Source organism: Protopterus annectens, chromosome 12.part0 (genome assembly GCF_019279795.1).
Source record: "Protopterus annectens isolate FY-2018-M chromosome 12.part0, PAN1.0, whole genome shotgun sequence".
NCBI lineage: Eukaryota > Metazoa > Chordata > Ceratodontiformes > Protopteridae > Protopterus > Protopterus annectens.
Window position 1 is genome coordinate 1,184,164,329 of NC_056746.1, and position 12,768 is coordinate 1,184,177,096.

General features: G+C 36.7%; 1 protein-coding gene across 2 annotated transcripts in view; it reads left to right on the forward strand.

Moving 5' to 3' along the window:
- Positions 1-12,768, forward strand: part of CTSA (cathepsin A) — a 580,280-nt gene that overhangs the window by 232,090 nt on the left and 335,422 nt on the right. For both annotated transcript variants that reach the window (XM_044090224.1, XM_044090225.1), the window contains exon 6: positions 6,725-6,880. In XM_044090224.1, the coding sequence (XP_043946159.1) occupies positions 6,725-6,880 (156 nt within the window). The remainder of the gene's footprint in view (positions 1-6,724; positions 6,881-12,768) is intronic.

Consider the following 12,768-nt stretch of genomic DNA (forward strand, 5'->3'; position numbering starts at 1 on the left):
TCTATCCAACACATTTTGGAGCCGATCAGTCACTCCAAAACTGTATGTTAGGACAGGAAGAGCAAATTGATTTATAGCTTGAATTTTGTTCCTAGTTCCCAATGCTGTTTTCAGGATTAAGTCTTCTAAAGTACTCCTTACAAAGTTTTACTCGCATTTGTTCATGTTTTATTGCCGATCCTTCATAAATCCCCAAGTATTTATGCACTCCCTCTTGCTCAAGTTCTTTTATATCACATTCTTGTCTCAAACTGATGTTTTCCTGGTGATGCAGTTTTCCTGCTTTAAAGGTTGCTTTTGCACATTTATCAAGGCCAAATAACATTCTAATATCATCTGAAAAAGTTTTGACAACTTGCAGCTGTGCTTTCAGTTCCTCATCTGATGAGCTGTACAGTTTTAAATAGTCGACAAAGAGAAGATGAGAAGTCTTTAGACTCTGTTGTTTTCTAGGAGCCAAATTATAGCCATAGCCCTAAGCTGTTAAGTAGACAGCTTAATGGGTTAAGGGCAAGGCAGAATAGCAATGGTGACAGAGTCTCACCCTGGAATATCCATCCCTCTTTGAAATTTTATCCCTGGGATAATAATTTGTCCTCTACCATGGCTTAATCGCAAAGTGGTCTGCCATTGTTTCATAGTCCCTGTAATGTAGTCAGTCAGTGTAGGGTGCATCTTATATATTTTAAGCACTCCTATCCATGAATGTGGGATATTATCAAATGCTTTTTTGTAATCAATCCATGCCATACTTAGATTCTTCTCCTTTTTACAATTCTTCACTATGACTTTATTTAACAACAAATAAGTCTTTGTTCCATATGACTTTCTTTTATTGCCTTTTTGTTCTACTGCCATAATTGAGTTTTCTTCTAAATGACTATAAACTCTGTCGACATCAATTCCCGTGTGTAGTTTATACGTTGTCGGGGGGCGGCCGGGGTGGTGCAGCGGTTAGCATTGCCACCTCACAGCAAGAGGTTCTCCTGTTCAATCCTCGGCTGGGATGCCTTCTCTGTGGAGTCTGCATGTCTTCCCTATGGTGCTGCGGTTTCCTCCCACATCCCGGAGACATGTTGCAGGTGGATTGGACACCCTAAATTGGCCCTAGGTGTGAATGTGTGTGTGCCTTCTGTGGAAGGCTGGGTGCCGGGATGGCAACTCGACACTGTAAAACTCCACTGCCAATCATGAGCGGACAGGTGATCTGCTGTGGTGACCCCTAACCGGTAAAAGCTGAAAGAAGAAGAAGAAGTTTATACATTGTTGGAAGGCAGGTTATTGGTATAATATTTTTGGGGTAGCTTGCAGGTTCACTCTTGAGTAGGAGCATTGTTTTACCTGTTATTACCTGTTATTAGTCAGATTGGTGTCCATTCGGGGTGCGCATATAAATAGCTCTTACTCATGGCTAGGTCTTCATGCAAAGGTGTTAATACTTTTAATCAAAAGTTAAGTACTACATCTGGGCCTGGGGTTTTCCAATTAGAGGCTTTTCCTAACTTTGTTTCAGTCTCTCTGGCTATTACTTTATCCCATTTCATATCCTGTAGCTTTAAACTTCTTATTCTTTCTTTTACTTTTTATCCATTTAGCATCTTTGTTGTGTTCCACAGGAGCTTCATAGACACTTCTCCAAAATGCATCTATTTCTTCTTTTTTTTGCAGTCTTTCAATTTCTTTTACCTTGTTTCCCAGTTTTCTATAAAACTTTTTTGGGTCATCACTAAATTGCTTATTTTGTAATTTTCCTTTATATTTATCTGTGGATCTTCTAAGTTTTTCCACCTGAGCTAAATTTTTTAATTCATTTGCAATAGTGCATGATAGACTGTTCTAGTACTGCACACTGCTTTTATCACATTTATCTTAGTATTTTTGTTAATCTATTCCCTCTTCTATAGTCTTCTAACAGTGACACATCTTGTCTTAATTGCTTTATATTTTTCTCTATTCGATACTTCCATGATGATATTCGGTTTCTCCCCTTCCTTTGCCTCACTGCCCTGTGCTCTTGTGGTAGAACTTTATCAGTTATTAATTTAGGTGGACAGTAACATATCCTGTTTACTTCTGTTATATCGCATGGATCTCTGTGGACAGTCTTAATTACTGTGTTCATTTGTTTTGTCAGACGTCTGACTTTTGGGGTTTTATTGACCTTCAGCAGTCTATTTCTTTCATTGATTTTATAATATATCTATGTCCATTAAATCAAGAAACTCTTCCCTTAGTTCATTTTCTTCCAGACTGAGGGCACATTCTTTGTTTTCAACATCTTGCGGGCATTCTATAGAAAGTTCTACAGCATCTTCCTGTGACACCTTCTCTTCAATTTCATCCTGTGCCATCCATTCCTCTGGCATATGGGAACTCACTGGCCTAATACTACTCAACATTCCTTCCATTGCTGTCTAGCTTCAAGTGAACGTTTATACTGGTTTCCTGTGGAAGGCTGCAAATTATCTTCATATGGCACCTGACCAGTTGCTTCCTGTTCCACTGGTTTCCCCTTAATTTGGATATCCATTGCTCTATCCTGCTGTTGTGCTTTCTGCATTAGATTTTCTACACGGACTCCTTCATGTTGCAGGTGCTCCATAACCTCAATTTCTATTTCTTTAACTTCTCCATTACTGATGTCCGTTTTTACTTTTCCTTTTTGTCTTCTTATTGTTTGTATTGTAAAGTTTTCCATATCTGGATTCCTTTGCCTGTATTTCTCTTCAAATATCTTTGGTGCTGCTCTTTTTGTATTGGTTAGTTTTGCTTTCTACTTTGCATTAATATTACACCCTATTAAATCTCTTTTCCTTTCCCATGTCCATATTTCTTCTTCAGATGTCTCCCGATCTTCCTGCTTCTCCTTATTTTGGAGACTCATTCCATCATGCTGTGATGTAGTCTGTGTTAGACCTTCTACATTAAATTTTTCACTTTGCGGGCACTCCATAACTTCAACTTCTGTTTCTTTAACTTCTAATTTACTAATCTTCTTTTCCACATTCCATCTTTGTGATGCTAATTTTTTTTTATTGTGAAATTTTTTCATATCTGGATGCCTTTTCCTGTATTTCTCTTCAAATATCTTTGTGGCTGCCTTCTCTATATTAATTAACTTAGCTTTCTCCTTTGCATAAATGTTACACCATGTCAAATCTCTCTTTCTTTTCCATGTCCATATTTCTTTTTTATACTTTTCAAAAATGTCTAGATTTTGTTGTTTACATTTTCGCACTTCCTCAGATACTTCTTTTTCCAAACAGATCAAAGTTTCTTGATCTATATACTGTTTGTCAAAATCTGTTGTATTAATGAATGCAAATTTTTATTTGAAGCTTCTGACAGTTTTTCCTGTGAAGGTATTTTTCTTTCCTCTAATTTATCTCTTAATCTCTTTGAATATCCTCTATCTCGAAATTCTGGGCTTTTTGCATAATAGTAACAATACATAATGTCTTTCTTATCCCCAATAGTCCACCCTATCGTCTTTATAGCTCTTCTTTCGCCTATTAGTTTTTGTGGACTGCTACTTCCTTCTACAACAGGGGGGAGTCCCCATATGGTGTCCTATGTGGTTTTTGCCGTATTTTACTAGATTTGGCCAAATGGGAAGAATGTATGTTGGATTTCTTGCACTTCATCAGGAGAGGCCTGATTTGTATGCACATTTTAACTCTCCATCTGATCCATTTCTCACCTGCCTTATTGCAGAAAGCTCAGTGAAATTCTTTGTTGCCATTTGGTGGTCTTTTGAACATTATTCCATTTTTAGAACCACGGCATGAAAAGTTTCTGTATATAATTCTGTGCTAGGAATGCTAAACTTCTGAACTTGGTGAATTTACAAAGTACTCTGTTTTCTTTGGATTTCAAAGAGAATCTAGCAGATTTTTTTTCAGATTACAGAAGTATTTTGCTTCATTTACATTGTAGAATGTAAGAAATGTTAATTTTATGCCTGAGACCCAGCATGTTTCCAGTATTTACTCCACATGTTAGACTGTTTTGATGCTTATCAGGCACCTTTATAATTTGGGACCTAGCCATTCAAAAAAAATGTTGCACTCTGTACATTCTGTACTCTGTTTTGTAGCTTTGCGGATAGCGAGCTGTTTGTCTAATATCTTATAAAGTGCCTTTTGTGTAAGGTGCATCTTCAAAGGTTTATTGGAAGGAATCTATCAGCTTCCTCACAATGGGACTTGAGTTTTGTGAATGAGAGGCTTTTGCATGTTCCTTTTTAAGATCATTTCATCTGTGGCAATAGTGTTCATTTTATGAAAGGAACTGGTCAGTTAGCTGTGTTCTGAGAATCTCAGGCTTCAGTGCTCCATGTGTGCTAAAATGAATTATGGGGTTAACAAAAAAAAAAAATCTTTCGCGTGAGCAGAGTAGTAACTTCAATTTCATGTATGTGATGCTCTGTCGTCTTGTCATAGTTGATTTTTCTCAGATGCCAAAAAGGAGAAATAAAAGCCCGTTTGCATTAGCAGCTTTGGTAGTGCTTGGACTTCATAAAACGTTTACAACACACAGTTGTATTATCCATGTTGCACAGGTGGAGTGATGAAGCAGACTTTGTCCAGGCAGCTGTATGACTGCTTTGTCTATCAATTTTTAGGGGTGTGGGTGTGTTTTCGTGTATATAACAGACACACAGACACACACACACACACACACACACACACACACACACACACACACACACACACACACACACACACACACACACACACACACACACACACACACACACACACACACACACACACACACACACACATATACACACACACACACACACACACACACACACACACACACACACACACACACACACACGTGTATGTTTCATCCAGCAAAGTTACTGTCTTTAGACCATGCTTCAGGAATATGGGTGTTGCTGATTTCACAACATATTAGTCATCACTGCATACTTTTTATACACGATCTGCTAGATTTTCACTTGAGTGGTGTCTCTTGGGGCCATCTGTGGATGGGCAAATTGTCCTTCTGTAGCACTGTTACTGTATTTTGTACAGTATAACCTGCATTGTACTGTGTTATAAACACCGCATCCCCTCATCTCAAAAACTGACACTATTATGTTATCAAGTATGTAACATTTTAACAAATGTAGTTCCGCTGAGATTTGATCAGGATGGAGTCTTTTGCAAGCAATACCTGAGAATAAAACAGTCAAGTTCAAGAATGCACATTACAAAAACAATTGTTAAACAGTGCTATAAAAAGTTTTAATAGGAGAAAGTTGTTAGACATGAAAGCACAAGTAGGTGGAAGTAGTGTGAAAATTAGGTTATTGAAGCAAAACATGAGTAAAATGGTGAAAGCACTAGTTAGTATTATGACACAGTTCGCACCATACATCAACAGGGAGTAATGCCATAGATCTGAAGAGTTCTTCTTACCAAGGCATGTACTACATAGAACACAGAAGAAGGGAGTAAATCTACACGCAGAAGGAGCTCTCCTTAAGTAGGTATATATGAATGAGAGGTGAAGGAATAAAATGCAAGACACAGCAACAGCAGGTGACCCCCTTGTACGTGAGGAGTTGTCATTTACACATGCTGCATAGTAAGATTCTTTGCCTTTAACATCACATGCAACCATTGCTGTCTGTAACTCATTTGAATTCCATTTATTATTTGTATTCGTTATACATTCTAATGTTCTTGTAAATGCACAGTATTTGACAAAAATATAGGTCTGTTTCAGAAGTAGTTCTACAGTAGATCTGCTAGCAGGCTTTTGAAATGCTGTGCACATGATAAATAGCGGTGCATTATTAAGGTTTGGGTTTTGAAATCCTTAAAAAACAGAGCAAAGTTTATTGACTTGGCTAGCATTTTACTTTAAGGGGAAACTTTGTTCTTCATGTTACAAAAGTTTTGCTATAAAAAGTTCAACGTTTTCAGATTTCGCCATTTTTGTTGTACACTTTTAATGTTGAACTTCAGCATTTAACTTTTTCTCAACAAATTTTTAAAGTACCATCTATTAATCCTTGCATTATGAACCATGCGACTTGATATCATACAACTCTATTAAAAAAAAAAATCAAAAATCAAATGCAGAACTGCATTTTTCAACAAAATTGCACAATGACAGCTGCATAGTTCATAGGGAGGGAACTCCCAGAGTATTGAACATTTTTGGGGAAAGTAATAAATGGTGAAGTTATGGGTGTTCGGTCTTGGTACTTATAATACCAAATAACGGGACTGTTAAACATAATGGAATAAAGTGGGAATATCATTAGACAGTATATGATTTTTAACCATTAGATTCATGGTGTAGAATCAAATTAATTCATTTACATTCCCAGTTAAAAACTTGTAATTACAGATGTTGCAAATGGTTTTCAATTGTCCACCCCAGTGAATAGTCCCATATACATAGGAATTCTTCTTGCCTGAACATATACAAGTACTACAGGGTAGTTACAAGAACATGTGCAAGTACTGTGTGATGGTTTCTGTACCTTCATATGTCTCTGCTTCTCTCCTTTAGTTATTGCAGATCTTACTGAAGATCTGCACCCTCTTTTTTAAGTAACACTATTTAACACATACGCGTTCAATGCCTGAAAGCCCGAGTAGGTTTTATTAAATATTTGATACATTTCAGGACCCTTTGGGCTTGTTTGGCAAGAAAGTAATCCAAATGAGAATGAAATAAAACTGTTCTTTCTTCTCAGGTTTCCCTGAACAATTATCTGGCCCTGAAGGAGTTCTTCAGACTTTTCCCAGAGTACAGCAAGAATGATTTGTATCTCACTGGTGAAAGCTATGGCGGTATCTACATTCCAACTCTGGCAGAGCGAGTGATGGAAGATCAGAGTATAAACCTGAAGGTAGGTGCACGTAAAATATGCACTTTACAAGCATGCAGATTATGGCTTGATCCCTCAGTATGCTGAGATCTGTCAAATCCCCTAAACGTGATGATCTCATCCCAGTTCTGTTAGTTCATTGGCAAAGTCATTGGCATTTAAACTGTAATCAGAATTCCAGTTCTGTGCCTGACTTGGTTACATTGCTATTAGCTATGCTTTTTTTTTTAGCTTCCATCTTTACCAATTTGCAGTTTTGTTTCTTATATTTTTCGTATATTGAATCCTGCTGCCTCCATCACAAAAAAGTTTGCATAACATTTCCCTGGCAATGTATTCCTGCACTACTTAATGTATAGATATAAAATGATCACATATATAGTGTTTATAGGGTCTGTATTAGGAGTTCGAATGCACAGGTGTCCAAATGCCGTAATATTGAACTGGGAAGTTCAAACTGTGAAAATAGTAAAGACGTGGAACACCAAATATTTTCCCAGGGAAAAAAAATAGGTGGGCCATTTTCACAGCTTTGCTATTTCCTCCACTGTGGTGCGATCTCGGAGTTGGTATATTTAAGTAGGGGGGGTGTGAGGGGCAGAGCCCCCCACATTAGGAAAAGTTTGTAGTGTACGTGTGTTGTTTGTTTTTGTACCGGAACAGCGATTTTTTTTTTTTCCCCTGAGGAAAAAAATTGCTGTTCTGTGTGTTCGAAATTCTTGCATTTCGAACTTCTGGGTTCGATATTCACTTAGTTGGACTTATTGCAGTTCGACAATGTGATATAGACCCATGTGTGTGTGTGTGTGTGTGTGTATGTGTATATATATATATATATATGTGTGTGTGTGTGTCTATATATAAATATACAGATGTGTATTTCTGGTGCAGCAGATAATGATGTTGCCTCACAGCAAGAGGCTGTCTGGTTTGATTATCAGCCATGGTACCTTCTCTGTGGAGTCTGTATGTCCTCAGTGTATTGTTGTGGATTTCCTCCAACTTTCCACAGGCATGCAGTAGGTGGATTGGGCATATGGACCTCTAGATTGGCCATAGTTTTGAGTATGCATGGAAGTGTGTGTTATGGAAGAAAACTATGGTAGGGCTAGCCACCCAACAGTCTGAACCTTGGCTGTAAATGATTAACTGTTGTGACACCCTGACACCAAGTGCAAAACATGGGAAAAGGGGTTGCTGTTTAGATTTTGATGTATATGTATACCAGTTGTGAATAAGAATATGAATATATGTATATTTAACTGTTTGTATGAAACTTTCAGAAGCTTTCGTATTTCTGCAGTACTGAAATCAAATTTGTTTAACAGTTATAAGCATACAGGCTCTTTCAAGATGGATGCACACTGATCAGCTTGTTAATTTCAATTCTCAATATGTGGAAAAAAAAAACCAAGAAGTTAGACCCAGTGGTACTGTTTGCTAATTACTAGCTGATAAGTACACTGTCTGGATGCCAGCAAGGAAATTTAGGGAACCTGAACGAAAGTAAACCCAAAAAAGTGAAGAAAAAGTACTGTCTGGGAAGAATCCTGCAGCTGTTCAGCTAAAAAGCTTTGGTACAAGAGATATTTTTTAGAGAGGAAAAATGGAAAAAAAATGGAATCAAATATACTTAGAGGTGATTAAATGAAACCTTGAAGGAGTATGTCAATTCAGATAGTGAAAGGCTTGAACAAATAGCAATTTTTAACTAGCTATTCAGAGGAACTGATGAAACTGGAAAAAAATCAGAAATTGAAATGAATAAATGATTGGCTGAATGAAATTAGAACTGTTTAAAAAAAGATTGAGTTAGAAGACAGAGCACACAGAGAAAACCTGAGATTTTGTATTGTACCAGAGGAGCTGGGAAGGGCAAACTGTGTTAATTATATGAATGCACAAATAAGCAACTGTACTGGTATTCCAGAGCAGGATTTGTTAATTAAAAGGGCACATCGAGTGTATGCACCAAATCTGGCCATGAGAAAGCAGCCAGGAATATTTTTAGTAAAGATGCAATCATACCAGCGGAAAGTGTTAATCCTGCAAAATTCTGACAGAAGGGGAAGGTTTTAAACACTGGAGACTGCAGAGTGTTTGTGGAAAATGATTATTCAATGTACACCAGGCAAAAGAGAAGCAGATTTATCCTAGCAAACAGGGACTGTCAAGAAGCAAGTGTGAGATTCAAGCTGCTGTATCCAGCTGTCTTAACAGTAATTTTTTCCTGGAAAATCAAATACTATTTTTATGCAGGGCAGGCTAAGGAGGAAATAAGAAAAGTTATCTAACAAAAAAGGGATCCAGCAAACAGAAGGGGATCCTGCTTCTTATTCTTCAGACAATAAAAATCATAGAGAGTCTTTGCTAGTGAAACCTTTTCCAATGTTCTCAAGGCAAATGCTTGAGACAGGAAAAAAAGCACAAGAGTTGACTGAAGAGTCAAGAGTAACTTGGACGTGAACCAGAGTCTGGTGTTTGGAGATGGAGATGAACAGGAAGAAGATGAACAACACTGAAATTAGTGAGTAAATGGGAGACTATAAAGCATCAACCACCTTTGTGAAATATGGCTTTGCAAGAAACTGTCTGACAAAGACTGGACTTTTGACTTTGTTAAACTTGGTAGGAGGGTGGACTGTAAAACATATACTCTACTCTCTGTTGTTATTGTTTAAAAAGGCATTAAAATGGGGGAAAAAGTAACTGTAAATAAAACAGTTTTTTTTGTTAGTGTCTTTATAAAACATTTCATGATATAAACTGCACTTTGTATATAGTAAAACAGTTTTGTTTATTGTGTAGTCAAGGATATTTTAAATGTGGTGATAGTCTCATCAGTGATTGCTGTGTGCATTAAAGATAAAGTAAACAAATACTTTTTAAGTCGTAAGAAGTATAGACTGTATCCAGTATAGCAGGAGAAGAAAAATTGCACAAAACAAGTTTAATATTAATATGCTGGGCTCTCTGACTGCTGGGTTGAGTTGGGGTGTAAAAGTGCACCAGTTATGTTATGTGTAGAGTTAAGGTATTTTCTCTTATTGTTTACATGGATGAATGCTGAAATTAATGCTCTTGGCTTAAGCTCTACACAAGTGTTATTGTAAGCCAGTAGGCTTGAAAAATAACAAAAAGATGAAAACCATAAAATTGCCAAGTTTCTTACATCTGCAAAGATATTAGCTTACTTTTTTCCATTAACAAATGCCCAGTGGTAATGAAGACATCTGCAGCTAAAGTCAGCTATACATTCTATGTGAAGTTCACAAGTGTTCATTGCTGACTACTTTAACACAGAGACAAGCTGTCTACAGGTGCATGCAAATAATCTTGAGAGTTTTGAGCATTTTTTGCTGAGGGAAATTCACATTTTTAAGGTACAATGGCAAGCTGTTCATCGAGAATAGTTTGAATTTATGGGAAGTGAATAAGAGATAGTAGCTTCTTTAACAGCCTTAATACTTTAATAGAAGATTGTACAATTTAGTTGTATTTAAAGGTAGCCAGTGCACTTTTTAAGCTAAAAGCTAATGTTTTCTGAAAGCTTGAAAGCTGTTTTTCACATCTGCGATGGTATTAGAGATAAGAAAAGAACAGACAACAATCTGTGTAAATAGGAGCACAAGCTGTACCATGTGCTTTAGCATGGGTAACATAATTTTAGGTTAGGTAAGACCTGTGGTTGGGAATAGAGATAAGAAAAGGGTTCCCTGTTAAATGAGTGAATTCTTAAAATGTTGAGTACGACATGCTTGACAGCTTTTAAGCGAACGTTCATCTAAGCGAAACCTAAGAATGTCAAAACAAGGAGTTTCAAAAAGTTATAGTTGGCCAGCCATAAGGAATCCAACGGCTGAAGTCAGAATGTTAATCTTGTCTAACCATTCTTACAGTCCCCCACTGTGGAGCGGTCATGTTGTTTACCCTGTGTAATGTTATGACAGTCCTCCACTGTGGTGCAATCTTGGAGTTGGTATAATTAAGTAGAGGGATGTGGGGGGCATTTTTTTTTTTTTAGGGGGAGGTTTAATGGTGTATAGTACATTTTAGCTGTCAGCTGCTGGCTTCCTGATGGCTGGCCAACTATAAATTTTTGAAACTTTGTTTTGACATTATGGGGTTTTGCTTAGATGAACTTTCGCTTAAAAGCTGTCGAGCATGTTGTACTCGACATTTTATGGATTCGTTCATCTAATATAGACCCTAAGAAAAGAAGAGACAATCTGTGTAATTGAGAACACAAGGTGTAGCATGTGCTTTAGCATGGGTAACATAATTTTGGGTTAGGTAAGACCTGTGGATGCAACTGTCGATTTTGGGGCAGTTGTTCCGATCTACGTTGTTAAACTTAATTTCTTCAAGATATACATCATTTTGAGTGCATATTCTAAGTTATTAAGGGGTTGGGGTATTCAGAAAATTTATTTTATTTTTTTATTTTACATTTGTTAATTGGGAAAATCCAGCTGGACCAGGTCCATTTTCAGTGGAGGCCTGGGGAGAAAAGCTCCACAATTAAGAAAATATTTATACAATTAAAGGTATACATACATTTATACAATTAGAGATATACATACAAAACAGGTAATAGAGCAAAATGTATTTACAAGTAGAGTTATTCTTTACTTTAAGTGTAGTTTAACTTGCAGTGTAGGACTAAGATACGGTTTTGAGTAGTATTTACAAGGGTTCAGTGAAAGGATTTAGACAGATATATTCAGAGTTTGGTTCCCAATAGTTACCAGGTTTTGCAGGACAAAAGTTACAGTTTGAGATAGTTTTGCAAAGGTCGTAAGCACTGCTTACAGTTTTAGTAAGTATGTATAGAAGGGAGCAGAAAGAACAGTATGAAGAGTCAGAAAATGAAGTTAGGTTTTTGTTTGAGGGTTTTCATTAAAACAAAGCCTTGAAAATGTGACATAGGTTGAAATGGAGATAAGAAACAATTGAATAAAAGGTTTGCCTGCCAAAAATTTTTATGTACGTGTAACATGAAAGTTGAAATACACATTCAAAAAATTACATGTATAACTGGTGGAAACAGTGGCCTTTTATCATATTGGGTGCACTATCCGTTTTGTCTGGGAGCGTAAATTACCTTGTAGGTATAGACGAGAGGTGTAGATAAAACGGAAAGAGTATTATATTAAGTAATGCAGACTGCAAATAGCAGTGCTGCATTTCTTTGTCCCTGATAGTAATATTAATTGTTAGAGAGGGGCTCCATTAGAAGAGGAAAAAAGACAATGATAGATTTTGTCATAGCAAAGGGCTAATTTAAGGGAGGGAGATTATCTTGGCATGTATTTGAATTCCACCAGAACTGGTGTTATGGAGCTTTGAAGAAATAATCCACTCTCAGTAGGGAATATTACTTATAGGTGAGGACTGGAACTCGATTTGCAATAGTGAGGATGTATCGAGGGACCTGGAAAGGAAAATGCAACTAAAGAAGGTAGATTTCTGAAGACATTTGTGGAAATATTTGGTATGGAAGATGTGAATTCAGTAGTACGAACTGTGACAGACTTTACATATTATTCCCCAAGGTACAATAGCTGAGCTTCACTATATAAAAGTTATAATTCACAGGAATGTGCATTTAATTGAAAGCTTCAACACACATGCAAGAACTATTTCAGGTCATGCACCTATTAAAATTGAAAGGTAATGAAGTAAAAATGAGAGACTGGTGTTTTCCCACTTGCATGTTAAAAAGAGTGGAATTTTGAAAATGGCTAGCAGAAATTCAAGAGTTATTGAGGATAGAAATATCTTCAGAATTTATAGCTAGTGAGTGGAATAAAATGAAATTGGAGTTTAAAAATAGGGTATAAATAAGAGAAAGAGATGTGGTTAAAAAGTAATATGAATTACTTAGAGGTGCTGACAAAGATTAAAAT